General features: G+C 40.5%; 2 protein-coding genes and 1 pseudogene across 2 annotated transcripts; 2 read left to right on the top strand and 1 right to left on the bottom strand.

Moving 5' to 3' along the window:
• The first annotated feature begins 314 nt into the window (after positions 1-314).
• Positions 315-4,601, top strand: LOC102723003 (protein NPG1-like). Its single transcript, XM_006664045.2, has 5 exons — positions 315-672; positions 1,848-2,103; positions 2,208-3,418; positions 3,733-3,880; positions 4,044-4,601. Exons 1-5 carry the CDS (start codon positions 451-453, stop codon positions 4,358-4,360), a joined length of 2,154 nt encoding a protein of 717 aa, XP_006664108.1. The 5' UTR covers positions 315-450; the 3' UTR covers positions 4,361-4,601.
• Positions 4,602-4,739: 138 nt separating this feature from the next.
• Positions 4,740-10,029, bottom strand: LOC102722726 (disease resistance protein RGA5-like). The gene is made up of 3 exons (XM_015842696.1): positions 10,006-10,029; positions 7,879-8,687; positions 4,740-7,005 (listed from the first exon to the last, which is right to left on the bottom strand). The coding sequence occupies exons 2-3, from the start codon at positions 8,685-8,687 to the stop codon at positions 5,070-5,072; spliced, it is 2,745 nt and encodes a 914-aa protein (XP_015698182.1). The 5' UTR covers positions 10,006-10,029; the 3' UTR covers positions 4,740-5,069.
• A 3,550-nt stretch (positions 10,030-13,579) lies between these two features.
• Positions 13,580-16,665, top strand: LOC102709135 (annotated as a pseudogene).
• The last annotated feature ends 1,747 nt before the right edge of the window (positions 16,666-18,412 follow it).

The raw sequence follows: 18,412 nt of genomic DNA, 5'->3' as shown, positions 1-18,412 counted from the left end.
TCCAATACAAGTTTTTAGATAGTAAAATATTAGTATTATCTACTCTTAAAGTTCAAAAGAAATTCAAGAAACGGAGAGAGTATATAACTGATGTGTTTTTGGCAACAGAAATATCCTTCTATTTATCATTTTGCAAAAATAAACCTAGTGGAAGACACAGTTTCAATTAACCGGCAAATTTCTCGCAGACGGTTAGAAAATGTACAACGTGCCGGCCAAACTCGAAAAAAAATATACAAAATCTAAATAAAAATATAATTAAAAATTAATTTAAAAAAATTGGAGCTCCAAGAATAGAAAAGCCAAGGAGCCCCATGTCCATGGATCTCGCCTTCTCCTCCTCCTCCGTCTCCCTCTCCTAGCCAAGAACGACCCACTCCCCCCCGCATTGCCGTGGGGATGCTCGCCGGAAGAGGCACTGTGCCGCGGCGTTGAGGCGGGGGAGCGGTAATGGCTGCGGCGGCGGCGGAGTCGGACAACGGCAGCGAGGCCAGCCCCACCGCCGCCGGCGCCGGCAGGGACCCGGTCGCGTCGCCGGTGAAGGCGAAGGCGAGAGCTTTCCTGGAGCTGGAGGCGACCAGCGCGTCGGAGTCGTCAGAGGCGAAGGTCGACGACGGCAACATCCAGGAGGCCGAGTCGTCGCTCCGCGAGGGGCTCTCCCTCAACTACGAGGTTCGCCGTCGAAACCGAACCGAATCGAATCGAACTCGACGCTCGCTTCTTCTTCTTCGCTTGCTGGTTTGATCGCGAGGCGAAATCGTGCTTCTCCTGGAGGAGAGGGTGGGATGGGAGGATCGAATCCTTGGGTCAATGCGTCCGTGTTGGGTTTGTGGGGGGGGGGGGGGGGGGGGGGGGGAGATCGGTGGCGCGACGAATGATAGTTGCGCCAAGTTTTGCAGAAATTTCTCCCATTTCCGCGACCGCTTCGAGGATTTGGCCATGTGAAGGGCGTGATGCCCATTTTGATGCGAAAGCTTGGAGGCAATACGGCGTTGATTTGGTTGAATTTAGTAGCAGCATTTTGATCGAATAACGAGGAAATTTCTTTCTAGAAAAAAAAATATGAGCCCTTTTCTTTTGATGTGATGTAGGGTTTGTGATGTTGTGGAAATGGTTTTGTATGTCGCTACTTCTGAATGTTGGGTGGAGGACGGCTATATGGATCTTCTTTGAGAGATATTGGTCTTGAGAGCTTGCAGTAAGGGATAGCTTTGGAGAAAAAAAAGAATATTTACTTTGGAGACAAGTAGACAACATCGTTGGTTGATGGTGTAACTGTATTTCGTGGATCATGGATTCATGGTTCTTTCAGTGGGTTTTGGGGGTAAAGTTGAATTGCTGCAAATCTATTCTGACATTAACTAAAAAATATCAATGCTTTGGATGAATTGATAAGAATTATGTAGCATGGACAATGTGTGAATTGATTGTGAAAATGGTTCATCTGGCCGTGATATGTTCTCTGTTTTAGTCTTGTTGGAGGCAAAAAGATGTCATTTATTTTTGTAAGTTAGGATGACCAACTGTGTGCTCATTTCAGATTCTAATGTTGAGGTAACCTTCTTTATGGTAAAATTTCTGGTAAAATATTGTGCCCGGCGCCCTGGTAGGGATTCAATTGGACATATTTTGTTTGTATCTTTGATAAAAGTAGGGTCTTGGCACATATCTTTATGGACATTGGCCATGATTTGTTTGTCCAACACATACTACAATGCTTTTGTCCACGATGACCAGAAGCAAAAAAGAATAAACTCAAAACTTTTTCTCAGCAGCTCTTTTAAGATTCAGTTTTTTTTCTTGATATTTGCTTACTCTGGGTTTTGTTTGTATGCTTTCAATTCTAGGAAGCAAGGGCTCTCCTAGGGAGACTAGAATACCAGAGAGGCAACGTAGAAGCTGCACTGCGAGTATTTGATGGAATAGATCTTCAAGCTGCTATCCAGCGCTTTCAACCATCCCTATCAGAAAAGCCACCCTCAAAGCGAAGTAACAAATTACGTTCAGATTCATCAAATTCAGGATCACAGCATGCCGCTAGTCTTGTCCTTGAAGCCATCTACTTGAAGTCAATGTCTCTTCAGAAGTTAGGGAAAGCAATGGGTATGAAATGCTAATGCTTTTTGACCTAGATGAAATGCTAAATTTCACTATGTAATAATTTCTGTCCATGCATATCTTGACCTTTTGAATCCATTTACTTGCAGAGGCTGCTCAACAATGTAGAAGTGTCCTTGATGCTGTTGAAAGCATTTTCCAACGTGGCATACCTGATGTCATGGTTGAACAAAAGCTTCAGGAAACTGTAAGCAAATCTGTAGAGCTTCTCCCAGAACTTTGGAAGCAAGCTGGGGCCTGTCAAGAAGCGCTTGCTTCTTACAGGCGTGCCCTTCTTAGTCAGTGGAATCTTGATGATGACTGCTGCACAAGGATTCAGAAGAGATTTGCTGTTTTTCTGTTGTATGGTGGCGTGGAGGCTACCTCCCCAAGCTTGGCTTCACAAACTGAAGGATCGTATGTCCCTAAGAATAACTTAGAAGAGGCAATCCTTCTGCTCATGATAATATTGAAAAAATGGTACCTTGGGAAGACTCACTGGGATCCATCAGTGATGGAGCATTTAACATTTGCATTGTCACTTTGTGGCCAGACATCCATTCTTGCCAAGCATCTCGAAGAGGTTTTACCTGGAATATACCATCGAACTGAAAGATGGTATAGCCTAGCTCTTTGCAATTATGCATCTTCACATAATGAAGCTGCATTAAATTTGTTAAGGAAGTTGTTAAACAAGAACGAGAGTCCTGGTGACATAATGGCCCTGCTGTTGGCTGCTAAGTTATGCAGTTCAGATTATTCTCTTGCTTCTGAAGGAGTAGAGTATGCAAGGAGAGCTGTTACAAATGCTGAATCATTAGATGGTCATTTAAAGAGCACCGCGCTCCATTTCTTGGGAAGTTGCCTGGCTAAGAAGTCTAGAATTGCTACATCTGATTACCAAAGATCTCTCTTGCAGACTGAGTCTTTGAAGTCACTCAGTGAAGCAATTTCTCTTGATCGTCACAATCCAGAGTTAATATATGACATGGGGATTGAATATGCTGAGCAACGAAACATGCATGCTGCTTTGAAATGTGCAAAGGAGTTCATTGATGCAACTGGTGGATCTGTTTCTAAAGGTTGGAGATTACTATCGTTAGTTCTTTCTGCACAACAAAGGTATTCAGAAGCAGAGGTGGTGACTGATGCTGCATTAGATGAGACCACAAAGTGGGAACAAGGGCCATTACTTAGAATAAAGGCTAAACTGAAGGTTGCTCAGTCATTGCCAATGGAAGCAGTTGAAGCATACCGTGCCCTTCTTGCCCTTGTTCAGGCACAAAGAAAGGCTTATGGTACCGTGAAAAATGGCACAGAGGTTTGTATCCTATAATACGAAATAGTAGCATTTAATTCCACACAAGTAATGTGTACTTTAGTGTAAACTAGTAAGATTTATTTGAACCATGTTTGGTAACCTTGTTATCACAAGATAATGAAATTCTCCAGATACAAAACCCTTATCTTTTGCAGTTTGTTTGCTAGAATAAGAGTCTGATATTCCCCTGATGCAAAACTCTGTCTGCGACCATAACAACTTCATCCTTCAAATTGTCTCATGTTTTTGCACAGTACTTTTCATCAACATGCCCTATCTGTTTTGCCATCTCATTCTTTTTCAAATTCTTTCAGGAGGTTGATGATAAAGTGAGTGAGTTTGAGGTTTGGCAAGGTCTTGCCAACTTGTATGCTAGTCTTTCCTATTGGAGAGATGCTGAGATATGTTTACAGAAGGCCAAAACCCTCAAATCATTCTCTGCCACAACGCTTCATGCAGAAGGTGAGAAATGTTTCAGTATGTTGAAATTCCTAATCTACTTCTTTTGGAATTTTCATGACCATGTAATCTAGGAATCTATAAACTGAGAAGTTGGAAATATACCCCAAGTCCTTATCATCATACATCCTGGCACCATCATCATGATTCCCTTATTCCCATCCAGGTTACACACATGAGGTGCGCGAGCAGGTACAGGATGCCTTGGCAGCATACTTCAACGCAGTCTCAACCGAGCTAGAGCATGTGCCGTCGAAGGTATCCATTGGCGCCCTCCTCTCCAAGCAGGGCCCCAAGTATCTTCCCGTGGCGCGAAGCTTCCTCTCAGATGCGCTAAGGCTCGAGCCGACGAACCGGATGGCTTGGTTCTACCTAGGGAAGGTCCACAAGCATGATGGCAGGCTAGCTGATGCTGCTGACTGCTTCCAGGCAGCCTCAATGCTGGAGGAATCAGACCCAATTGAGAGCTTCAGATCACTCTGATGGGTCATCTTACTGCAAGAACATTGAGGTTTTCTTTTTTTTTTCGCGGGTTATTTTTCTCTTCTCATCTTCTCATATTCTACCCTTTTTGGTACATAGCTGGGTGGAAATGGAATGCCAGCTACAATGTAACTTGTATCCGTTAGGTGCCAGTGTGCTTGTCACGCTGTTGTTGGATATTTGACAAAATGTTGTAATTGACTGCTAAATCTGAGTATATCGGTATATATAAGTTGCACTAGAACAGTATTGTTGATTTTTTTTTGGCAGATATTCTCTGTTTCACATTATAAAATGTTCTGTCACTTTCTAAATTTAAATTTATATGCATGCTAATGAATTTGGACACCTATATAAAACTTATTCATTGATCCGTCGATAAATCTAGATAAGTGCAAAACATCTTATGCATTGATATAATCCATTGCTATATAAATACTAATGATCCGTATATCCACGACGGTAGCGTCGCTCCTCGCCGAAAAGATGCTCTTCAAGAATTGTTTGGTAAATTTATACATGTGCATAAAAAAAAAGTACATTTTAGCTTCTTTTAAACAAAAAAAAAGAAGAAAAAAAGATTGTCATCTCCTTTTTCCTTTGGTACTGATGACAAGAGACCTGAACTTCAACACCTTGTTTGGATGTCCTCTTGTCCCATGCCATTCTCCTCCTGTTCCTCCACCACCATTTTTTCCTCGTCCCATGTTCAAATTTCGACCGTGGGGCGGTGAGGAAGCAGGTCGGCCGTCTTCCTGATGGCCTTCTCCAGTGACTCCACCTGCTGGATCGTCGCGCCGCGGCAAATGATCTCGACAACAAGCTGTCTAAGGGAAGAGAGGTGCTGGATGCCAAAATCAGTGCCAGTGCCAGTGCCTGCATGGAATGGAAGATGAAGCTTCTCAAGCTTTGGCATGGAGCCCCCTTGGAACATCAGCCCTGACTCAATGCTCCAGCAGGTGAGGTAGAATTCCTTCAGGCACATAAACATGTTGGTGTTCATGATGAGTCTTTGTTTCGGAGCAGCCGATTTCGACGTCAGCCAGAGGCACAGCAGTGCAGGTAGGTTTCCCAGGATCTCCAGTGCTTCCTCTTCTATTGGATTGAGGTTGATATCTAGGTAGGTGAGGTTGTCAAGTGATGCAATCCAAACTGGGATTCTAGGGAAGTAGTACCACATTGCCATCTGAAACTTCTGGAGGAGATGTGGGGTGGGGAACCAAGAATCCAGCAAGAAATCTATGGAGTATTTGAAACCACTCTCAATGCATAGAGATCGAAGGTTCAGTCTGCCCAGCTTGCAGAGCGATGACACCAAGTTATCAACCAAAGTTTCAGTCCCGCCATGAATATCAGAAGAAATGCACCAGCGCAGCCCAAGAATCCTCAGTTTAGTCAGACTGCCCAGCTCCTGCAAAGAAGACACCATGCTATTCCTGCTAATTTTGATCTCTGATAGCTCCTCCAGAGCACGCATACGCCCGATACCTTCAGGTAATTCCAGATTACCGATACGCAAACATGTCAAATTTTGCAGTCGAATTATACTTTTGGGTGATTTTCTAAGTTTTGTTGACACCAGATCTAGAGTCTGCAAATGTTGCAGTTCTCCAAGTTGTTCAGGAAGTGCACCAATACTTCTTACATTCAGTCTCAGGTACTTCAATTGAGAAAGCCTCCACACATGCTCCATAAAATTGCTCTCCATATCTTCACCATGTTCTATATCAAGTACCCACAGAACCCTGAACTTTGAAAGGGAAGGCATTTCTTCAGCATACCCAAAGATACTGAGTGACCGACAATAGGAAATGATTGCTGTTGGTGGAACCGTTATATTCTCTTGGGAGTAATAGCTGAGAGAGAGCCGGCGAATCTTACCTTGCAGCACTGATTTCTGGTTTTGGTCACCAAGGAAAGTGGAAAAGTTTTCTTTAATAGACTTGGATGTAAGGAGATCAAGAATCATATCATGGATTCGGCATGAATCGACCCGGCCATCATACCGGAATTTCACTGGTTGAATCATGCTTCTGTTCACAAGGTCATTAAAATACGACTCACCTATTTCCTCCAAATCTTGCCCACCTTCTGCATTAATGAATCCTTCAGCGATCCATCTCTTTACCAGATGGTCTCTCTCAATCTCACAATCTTCTGGAAATATACATAGATATAGTAAACATGTCTTCAAATGGTGAGGAAGATCGTCATAGCTAAGAGATAATATCCTTCGCATCTCTTCTACACTGGGATCTTTTTCCAGTGTTGAACCAATCGAATTATGTACCCTCTCCCATTCTTCTTTGGTACTAGCTTTATTAGTCAATAAGCTAGCTATGGTAATAATCGCCAATGGTGACCCACTGCATTTTTTCAATATTTCGTAGGAGAGTTCTTCCAAATGAGGAGGGCATATATCTTCTGTGCCAAATATTCGTTTCAAAAATAAATTCTTTGCGTTGGCTGTGCTGAGAGGCATTATTTCATAAACATGGTCATGTTGAGGAGAGCAACATGACTTAGCTATAGTAACATTGCGTGTTGTTGTCATTATTCTGCTTCCAAAATTATTCATAATCAAAGCACACTTGATAATCCTCCATGCTTGAATGCTCCAAATATCATCAATGACAATGAAGTACCTACCATATGAAATTACAAGTGCATGCTGTTTAAAGTTATTATGAATTAAAGTGTTACAAAAAAGGAAAATGGCCACCTCAGTGCCAAATGTTATATATTATTAGGCATTTGGATATATGCCGTAACCAGTAACTTTATAAAAGTATAATACTTCTGTACCGCACAAACAATAAATAAAACACTTATGTAATTCACTTATGATATATGTACTATCTCCGCTTCACAATATAAGACTTTTTAGCATTATCTAGATTCATATGAATGTTAATGGATCTAGACATATATATATATATATATATATATATATATATATATATATATATATATATATATATATATATATATATATATAGATGAATCTAGGTATAGCCAAAATGTCTTACAATATGAAACGGAGGGAGTAGTCGTTAACAATTAATGCAATCCAATTGAGGGGAGCTTTGAAATGCATGTAAAGCACAACTACAAGAATGTATATGTTTAAGTATAATATTTCTGTACCGCACAAACAGTAAATACAAGACCTATGTAATTCTCTGTTAATGGAAAACAATGGCACCTCACTTCTGATTTGGTTCTATAAACAAGTGAAATTGTGGACTTATGTAGTAGTTAACAATTAATGCTCCAATTAAGGGAAGCTTTTAAATTCCTGTAAAGTACAACTACAAGAGTGTGTATGTTTTGCATATTTCTAGATGCACAAAAGCACCATTATGTTTTATATTTGATTCGTAAAATATAGTACAAAAGTAATAGAGTATCTTATCTACATACACCCATTAAATCAAACTACTGTTTTAGCTGTTAAATGAAAAAGGATATTGAATAAAAGATGATGCACTATCAAATACAGAGAACCATTAATGTACCTCTTGTTCACTAGAAATCCTCTGATTGAATCAATAAGCTTTTCCTCATCCCATATATTTGTGCTATCATACCTTTGCTGGCTAATTTGAGAGAGTATGTTCCTCAGAATCTTTTTAACATCAGGCTGCTGTGACAGAGAAACAAAAGCTTGACACTGGAACTGACCTTCCAGCTTACGGTACACCTCGTTTGCAAGTGTAGTTTTACCGAGACCACCAGGACCTACGATGGATATCACCTTTAGTTGCTGAAATGATGCATCTTTTCCTTCCACTATCAACTTGACAAGCACAGCCCTCGGCATCTCAATACCAACAAGCCCTTCTGACTCAGTATACAGTGAAGGCAAACGAGGGTCAATTGCCCTTGTGATGCCAGGTTCAAAGGTACGCTCATCAAGCTTATACCTCATCCGCCGCTTGCTTGCATCTTCAATTCGTGCCTTGAGTTCTTGGATTTGGTTGGCGATTCGACGGCGCACCCTCAGCGCCTTCAGTCGTTGAGCCACCCTGTGGACAGGCCCTGCAGCCTCAGCTATGCCAATACGGTGCAGACGATGCATGAAATCGTCAATACAATCCTCAATATCATAAGACATCTCCCGTACTTGGTTTCTCCACTCCGTTTGCACATCGAGGACAGAGCCTTCCTCTGCCAGCCTCTGAAGGAGGGCGTTGATGCTGCTCAACTCATCTTTCATAAACTCCACCTCCCTCTGTAACCCTTTCAGCTTTGTGTACTCCTCCCCAAGAAGGGCACTGAGCTTGATGATGACAGAGGTCATCACCCCTGTCAAGGCACTTGCCATCTGTTGGAAGTTCAATCAGTTTAATAAAACCCATTTTCATAGGACTAACTACAAAATAAGAGCATGATTGAGAAATACCCCAGCAGCAGCAAGTAGCACATGTATGCATGATCATAACAAGATTACCGGAGAGCTAGATCACAATGGAGATCTACAGTTATGCATTTGTCATCAAGGGTATGAATAATAATAGAAACAAAAATAACCTCAATTGTGCTATAACCTTGTGTCTACCACTAAGCCGGAAATGGTTGCAGAATTTAGCATTTCGAAAAAAAAGCTAAGATGGAAGCATCTGGTAACTTGTCTTAGGCCAGATGTACTGTAAAGATATATGTTATGCTATTCTTAATGAATAGCATAAGGGTCAGCCTTTTCTCAAGTATGGTAAGGGCAGCATATGGTATTCTGGTCCCTATTCAGTGATATTAGCATGTGCAGCTTCGTTTTTCTCCTTTTTGGGTGGAGTTCAATTTCTGGCATGAAAACTTGGTCCCTCTGTGATATATTCGGCAGCTTAAGAGATGAGCTAGATGGATGATCAAGTTTAGCATCATGGACTATACCTCATCCAGCTTGTGCTTTGAGAAACATGATACAGGGAATCACCTAATGGTTTCTTAACTGGCCTGGAGGACCATACCCAATGCCTCAACATGGCAACTAACTCTCTGAGATAGCAGAAAAGGAGGTTATTATCACTAATTATCTTGACAGTGTGTATTGAGAGTCAATCAGGCACTGTCCAAGTGTACGCATCCACCATCGCAATTGGAAGCTGTCGATGAAGGTTACAATGTTATCATCAGTTGTTTATATCAAACCATGTAATGTGCTCCTTGTTTTCTAGTGTAATTATACGCAGCACATCTTAGGGGGGAAAATATGAAACACCAATAGTGTTCAGAGTTCACTGTGCTACAAACCCACATGACCCACCTGCATAATTTTAGCACCAAAAGGAAAATCTCTTACACATGCCAAAATGAGTGAACTAAATATGCAAACACAGCATTGCATCGTGTACCCAAAATCGGTTGCCATTCAAATGTCCATTGCAATGTGATGAAGACTACACAATCAGAGCCAAAGTGTTGGCCCAAGACTATACACTACACAAGCATGTCATGCCTGTTGAATAATCTTGGAGTAGTCCAGACTCCAGACTAGGTAAGGCATGGCATGCGCTGTTGGCACCAATCAAATTTCAGTAAATTCAATCGAGATAAACACCATGTTTCAGCAAAATTCCATTTTTGAGATGAACATCAACAGCACAGAGTACTAAACGCATATTAGCAGTCGAGAAAAGCCTCACCTCCAAGAGCTAAGCAACCTCCCAATCCACTGAGCACACGCAGGAGTCGGTCAGGCGAGCCGGCCCGGCATGAACGCGCAGGCAGGAGCGAGCCGCGCCGGCGGCCGGAGCAGGCGCCGCGAGGGGAGAGGAGGCCGCCGTTCGGCGCGGCGGCGAGGACGGCGATCGGAGGGAGGAGGTGGAGGGTTTTCTTGGCGACCCCCTGCCGCCGCCCATTGCAGCAGTGGAGTGTTGGCAGGCAGCAAAGTCAACCTGCCCACGTTGCCTTGCAGCTCGCTTTGACTTTGATTCCCTTTTGGGAAATGGGGTTATAGGCGCGTTCGAAGCTGACTAAGCCGCCCCCCTCTAATCAGGGTAAGTAAAACGAAGAAAATCGTTACTACATTCAATTATTAATTTTTATAAATTTAAAAAATAGGTTAATTTGAATTTTTAAACAACTTTCATATAAATTTTTTTAAAAAAAATATCATCTAACAGTTTGGGGGAAGCGTGCGTACAAGAAAAAAGGAAAAATTTATTCTCCCTGGTTAGCTGTGAACGGGGTTTAAAAAGATACTGTTTATATACTCACTTCACTCCGGTTACTTAATTTCTTATACAATAATGTGAATATGTATGCTCAAGTTACAAAATATAAAAACCTTATCAAAATTAATATTATATTCTTTAAATTATATCATATATATATTGTTCGATAGTATCCTGAATTTCTGATCCTACTACGTTAACCAGATTAGTAATATGTATAAGATTTTCTGCTATGGTTTAAATTTATATATCTGCTAATAATTTAGATATATATATATATACATATATATATAAACCTTGAAACTCTTAGATGGATGAAGGATAAAAAATGATCTTGCCGAAAATCCCTACTGCGATTACCCTGATAATCCCTACGTTCTATAAAATTAATGTCATTGTCTCTTCTCTCATAAAGCCACATCACTTTAATTGTTTTAGATACATCAGGTATAAATCAAGCTACATCATCTCAATTGTTTTTAGCCTTAGAATGATACATCAAAGATGTAAATTAAGCCAAATTATCTCAATTGTTTTTACCCTTATGATGATACATCAAAGGTGTAAATTGCATCTCTTTACATAATCTTAATTGTTTTTGTCTTTCGATGATACATCGAGAGTTTAAATTACATCTCTTCCCCAAAAGACACAACATACAACCCAACGATTTATAACATATGGATAATAGATAAAGACATAAAAATATATAAACACATAAAAATCATATATATCATATAGTAGGTAAGAAGATTCTTTTAGAATTCATATCTTCACATTGTTTTCCCGCAGCAATGCACGCGATAATAATAATAACAATAACCAGACTAAAATTGGTTCAATATACAAAAATGGGCCCATGAGTCGAGAGTAGCCCAAGCCCACCCAATGCGACTTACCGGCCCACTCTTCTCGACTTCTCTCTCACTCTCCGGCGAGCCCTCCCCCGCCGGCGCCGGCGATGTGCCACCCGCCTCTCCCTCACTCCCGCTCCACCACAGACACCAGACGATCGGTTGTACCTACGCGCGGCCCCTACACCACCACTACCCAACCCCTCGCCTTCCCCCCAACTCCACCGCACCGCGCGTACGTTTGTTCCGTGAATTTGCCCAGGTCCGTGGCTCCCGTCTTGCCGCGTTCTTGGGGGTGTTGCTGATGGCGGTGGGCGGCTCGGAGGAATCGGTGCATGCATACTCCCCTACCACCACCTTTTGTTTGCTGCCGTGGATGTGGTGATTTCCGCGTGATGATCTCCTTAGGAGGCTCCATTGGCTGGTCCTGAGGTGGGCGGTGCAAGGAATCATTAGGTTTCCGCATTGTTTGTTTGTTAGATTAATCCGCGTAGTCTTCTCGCCAATGGGTGGATTCTCTGGATGTTTTTTGACTAGGTAAGTATAGGTGATTGGATGATGGTGCTGTCATGCTTTCTTGTTGACGGCTTGACTGTCCCTGGATCTGCACATCTTATGAAATTTCACACTAAGATCAGTGTAACATACTTTATTTCTTTCATCTTGACAAAACTGGCAAATCTTGAAATATACTTTGCCCAATTGTACAGCTTATTTTAGTTTTTATATGACTAGAAGTGGTTCTGCTGAAGAGATTACCTGCTCACGCTGGTCAAGAGATTTCCTGTCTGCAGTCAGTCATCTTGATTTTCCTGCATGTGTGCCTTTGGTTGAGTAATTTATTTATTTTTTATTTTTGCGGAAGGGAGGTGAGATCTCCCCCATTTCATTAACGAAATGAAAGTAGATTGACAGGCTGCTGAACACCGACCAGAATTACTGCTACAGCAAGCACTAGAAAAGAAAACATCACAAAAGAGACTAGTTCCTCCCTACAGATTATGATCTTTCAAACGCCACTAGTAACCAACAAAAGCTTCAATTCTTATGTAAACATGTACATAGCTAGATTTTTATGCTTGACTTTCATGTTTTTCAGTAGAGGAATTAGGAATGCACAATCTATGTGCGGAAGCTAAGTATTAATATTACCAATGTGAAGGACCGTGCCATGTTCCTCGAAGATGAGACTGACCAGCTAACCACTGGTATGGTATTGGGTTTTCAAACGGGAAATTTCTAGTGTCTCTTGTCTTGCTCTACAGAAATCCATATCCTGTTTCCTTTTCCTATGTATATATTTGCTGACTTCCTTTTTTCTTTGATGTTCAGTATGTTAGACACTTGTACTAAGGTTGTGTTCGTTTAGGGTGAGAGGGAGGGTTAGTTATCTGGCCCAGAAAACGTAGTAATAGATTAGTACATAATTAATTAGTTATTAATTATTAAAAAATATAAAATAGATTAATATGATTTTTAAAACAACTTTCATATAGAAAACTTTTGCAAAAAATATACCGTTTAGCAATTTGAAAAGCATGCGTGCGGAAAACAAGGGGGATAAAATAACTTAGACCCTCGGCCGAACACGGCCTAAGAGAGCCAATTAGTGTGACCTAGACCAACCACCACAGAGGTAACTACTTCTTTCCAAGTATGAACTTTTGTTTAGGGTTGTCCATACTTATACACATTAGACCATCACAGTCATTTTAATTGACTACACTGTTAATTAATCTTTTGAAGTCTGCTCCAAACCTGCCCCTTTTGTTTAGGTTATTTTTCTATGTTCTTCGGTTTGTTCCAAAGAAAACTAGTACAGGTAGACGTTTGGTCACATCTCTGCCTTGAGAAGTACTAAGGCTCTAAGTGATGCCAACATATGTATTCACTAGGTAGACTGACTAGATAGTTTTGAATGATGCATGGTATGACATCATTCCTCCACTTGACTAATTTTCTAACCATGCATTTCTATTATAAGCAATTCACACTTGATTTCTCCTTGACAAGTTTTATGATTTTTTTTCTAGTGAACAATCTGATTTTGAAATTTAGTCTGTCCTGTTTCTGCACTTTTGTGCCATAACAATATAAGATGCTCCAGGCACCCCACCTGCTCACTCCCTCCATGCTGTTCACTTTGAACAGTCATCCTAAGTATGTATAAGAGACCTCATTGCCTGGAACATTCATAGTTGAGAGGCATACCATACCCAAAAGCAGAGAGGGGATGGAAGCTGTTGTAGGCGCATCACATGGAGCTATAGGAGCCCTGCTGTGGAAGCTGGGTGCTTTGCTCTCTGATGAATATAACCTTCTCACTGGTATGAAGAGTGATATCATATTCCTTAAAGCTGAGCTTGAGAGCATGGATGCTTTCCTCAAGAAGCTGTATGAAGTTGAGAACCCTGACGAGCAGTCTAAGTTCTGGATGAAGGAGGTAAGGGAGCTGTCTACGATATTGAAGACATTATTGACATTTCCATGGTCTCCCTTGGTTATGAGTCCAATTGCAAACTCAGTGGCTTCAAGGGTTTTACCGGCAGGTGCATGGACTTCTTGACAAATGTCAAGACACGCCATTGGATTGCCAAGAAAATCCAATACCTCAAATGTTGTGTTATAGAAGCTAGCAATCGGCGTGCAAGGTACAAGTTCGATGGTTATGTCTCCAAACTGAGTAGGACAAGAATTGACCTTCGGTTACCAGCATTTTACACAGAGACAACAAGGCTTGTTGGAATTGATCGGCCAAGGGATAAACTCATCAAGATGCTAATGGGAGGGGACGATGCATTGTTGCATCAGCTGAAGGTGGTCTCCATCGTTGGATTTGGAGGCCTTGGAAAGACTACTCTTGCAAATGAAGTGCCAGGAAGCTTGAAGGACAATTTAAGTATCAAGCTTTTGTGTCAGTGTCCCAAAAACCAGACATTAAGAAGATTCTAAGACATGTGCTCTCTCAGATCTGCTGGCGAGAGTGTATCAGCGATGAAGCATGGGATGAGCAGAAACTCATCCACATGATAAGACAATTTCTCAACGATAAGAGGTATGTGGAATATTTTCATCACATGCCTACCCGTTGCTCTATGATATAACACCATCAATAAGTTATGCATTGGTCTCCTCATGTTAAACCCAATTGATAAAGCATCTGATCCTTAGGATAATTGCATGTATACTTGCTTATTACTACTACCCGCTTGGTTGTCGCTTTAGCAATACCTATTTTAACTTTAAAATTTGTGATAGGTATTTCATTGTAATTGATGATATATGGAGCACTTCAGCATGGAGAACAATCAGATGTGCTTGTCCTGAAAATAACTGTTCCAGTAGAATATTGACAACAACACGTATCATCTCAGTTGCTAAGTCTTGTTGCTCACCTCACCATGACAATGTATTTGAAATAAAGCCTCTTGGTGCAATTCACTCTAAAAGCTTATTTTTCAAACGAACATTAGGTTCTGAAGATAAATGCCCTCTTCATCTGAAAGATGTTTCTAATGCAATCTTGAGAAAATGTGGTGGCTTGCCATTGGCAATTATCACAGTAGCTAGCTTGCTGGCTAATAAATCTAGTACAAAAGAAGAATGGGAGAACGTACATAGTTCTATTGGTTCAGCTCTTGAAAGAGATACAGATATGGAAGAAATGAGAAGGATATTATTTCTTAGTTATGATGATCTTCCTTACCATTTGAAGACATGCTTGCTATATCTAAGTATATTTCCGGAAGATTATGAGATCAAGAGGGATTGATTAATAAGGAGATGGATTGCTGAAGGTTTCATCCCTACAGGAGGGGTGCATGATATGGAGGAAATTGGAGAATGCTATTTCAATGATCTTATCAACAGGAACATGATTCTACCAGTTAAGATCCAATATGATGGTAAAGCTGATGCTTGCCGTGTCCATGATATGATTCTTGATCTCATCATATCCATATCTGTCAAAGAAAATTTTGTTACCTTATATGGTGATAAAAATCACAAAATGATGCAACAACATAAGGTTCGTCGCCTATCCCTCAACTATCATGTTCGAGAAGACATTATGATACCATCAAATATGATTGTTTCTCATGTTCGATCCCTTACTATCCTTGGATATGCTGAACACTTGCTTCCTCTTACAAATTTGCAATTCCTGCGAGTGTTAGATGTGGAAAATAAAATGGTGTTGGAACATGATTATCTTAAACATATACATAGGCTTTCTCAATTGAAGTACCTGCGACTCAATGTAAGAAGAATAACAGCACTTCCTGAACAACTAGGAGAACTACAGAATTTGCAGACCTTAGACTTAAGATGGACACAAATAAAGAAATTGCTAGCTAGTATCATTCGACTACAGAGATTGGTATGCCTAAGGTTAAACAGTTTAGAATTGCCTGAAGGGATTGGAAATATGCAAACTCTACAGGAATTATCAGAGATTGAAATCAGCCACAATACATCAGTTTATTCTTTGCAGGAGCTGGGAAATCTGAATAAACTAAGAATTCTTGGGCTGAATTGGAGCATCAGTGATTCAAAATGTGATATGAAAACTTATGCATATAACTTAGTCATGTCCCTCTGTAAACTAGGCATGCTCAATCTTCGATCTATACAGATCCAAAGTTACCATAGTCTGTCCCTTGATTTCTTACTGGATTCTTGGTTTCCTCCTCCTCGGCTCCTTCAGAAATTTGAGATGTCCATAAACTACTACTTCCCCAGAATCCCAAAGTGGATATTCTCACTTGACTACCTCAATTACCTAGATATCAATATTAACCCAGTGGATGAGGAAACATTCCAAATTCTTGGAGATTTGCCGTCCTTAATATTTCTTTGGATATCTTCAAGGGTAGCAACCCCTAAAGAAAGGTTAATTATCACCCATAATGGATTTCAATGTCTGAAGGAGTTCTACCTCACCTGCTGGGAAAGCGGGACGGGCCTGATGTTTGAATCAGGAGCCATGCCAAAGCTCGAAAAGCTTCGGTTTCCATTTAATGCATGTGATGTTTGCCATTTGCATGGTCTTATGGATTTTGGCATTCAACACCTCTGTTCCCTGAAACATATCCATGTTGAGATTGTTTGTCATGGTGCGAAGCTTCAGGAGGTGGAGGCCTTGGGAGTGCTGTCAAAAGTGCAGCTGACCTCCTTTCTGATGAGCTTGCTTTTGAAGTAAGTAGATGGGATGAAAAAGAGATCATCGATATAGACCATGAATGGGCTGAAGATGATTTTTGATACCATTAATTGAAAGCATAGCACAACACTGAGGTATATTATTTCTTGTGTTAGGCCATAACAATTGGACTTCTTTTATTATTAGTTTTTGGGGATAATTGAATCCATGCCATTATAACTTGTCTGTTTTGAAAAATATCATTACTATTCGACTAATTGGAAGGATGTCATTACAATTTTCCAACTATTCGAGATATACCACTGCGTACCTCTTCGGTGCACTTTTTTTAAAAAAATGGACCATATTACCCTCTGTGTTGTTCACCACTCTCTCTGGAAGACTGTTGCAAATACAAAGGGTAATTTGGTCCAAAATTTTTTCTAGTAATTTTTTTGGTCACATTTCAGCATGTCTTCTCTAATTAAATTATCCTTAAATCCCCTTTGTCCTAAGTACTGATACCTGTTTTTTTTTTCAGTTTGTAATTTGAAATCCTACCATTTTGGTAAGAGGATCATTAATTCTTATACTACAGACTTAATATGTGATATTCTTGCATCATCCATTTGAATTTCTACTTCGGACTGATTTGAAGGTAGTCAGAATGATGAAGTTGGCTGTACTACTAATATATCGTTTTGCCCCAGGAAACACCCTCACGCCGAAAGGTCTGCTATTTCTTCGTCTTTCTTCACTGAACACAATTGGTAGCAGAAGGGAGACTAGTGCGACAAAGTATAATTCAAGGGTTGTATGCTGCTTCTATGTCAGTTCTTGGTCTTTGTTGCCCCTAGTTACAGTCCTGAAGCTGCTTGAATTCAATCTGCTGTAATGAGCCTTGTAGTTGTAATCATCTTTACTTTACTAGTAGAAAGTATCACCTTAAGCTGCTTTTGAATTCAAGCTGCTTTCAGGTGTATAATTTGGCTTAGCTTTGATCATGGACTGCTAGTTTCACTTTTATCTGCTTGTGTCTAGTGCAGCCGTTGTTTGGGTTTTGCTAAATATTTTGGGCATGTTGTAGTAACTTGTAACAGCTATCATGGTTGATAGCGTCTTTTTTCCCCCTTCATTCCATGTAATATTGGGACAAAATTGCTTGGAGAACTGTCCTGTGAGCATTATTTCTTCGTGTGAAATATATAAAATGCAGTGTTCTGTATCTGCATTCTACCGTCTATTTAACTAATACCATGCGCTATATCTATGTGCACAGAGAAATTACTTCTCTTTTTTTTTCAAGTAAAAAAGGGACCTTTCTCTTGTGCAAATAATCCCGCAGTTTTCGGACATTAATACCAAAAAGACCCTATGATGTGACTTATTATTTTTATGAGAAAATACATTATATTTATTTTCTGAGATTACATCCATACAAACATATACTACGGTCGAGTTCTTTCTTTCCTGTTACTAATCTAGATTTATCTGTTTTTCGCACACATGCTTATTGAACTGATAACTTATCCGCTGCCGAATGCGGTCTACCTCTAGCTGAGCAGCTACAAATAAGTGATGTTTTGGACATCGACATACTCACCGCAGATAAAATCCATACAAACACATTCTACCTCTAGCTGACCAGCTACAAATAAGTGATGTTTTGGACATCAACATAATCACCACAGATAAAATCCTTCAAAAGAAATAAGTAATATTTTGAAACTACATTTTGGAGAAAATTCTACCCCCACTTTCAGAAGTTGAATTGAAATATCGAAGGTGATATTCATCTTCAAACTTTTTTTTTTGAAAGTATCAGATGTGGATTGGGCCGTGAATGCTTTGAGATTCGGGCTTGGTGGGCCTGGGCCGTCCA

The sequence above is a fragment of the Oryza brachyantha genome, chromosome 12 (genome assembly GCF_000231095.2).
Source record: "Oryza brachyantha chromosome 12, ObraRS2, whole genome shotgun sequence".
NCBI classification, from domain to species: Eukaryota; Viridiplantae; Streptophyta; class Magnoliopsida; order Poales; family Poaceae; genus Oryza; species Oryza brachyantha.
This window is presented reverse-complemented; position numbering and strand designations above follow the sequence as displayed.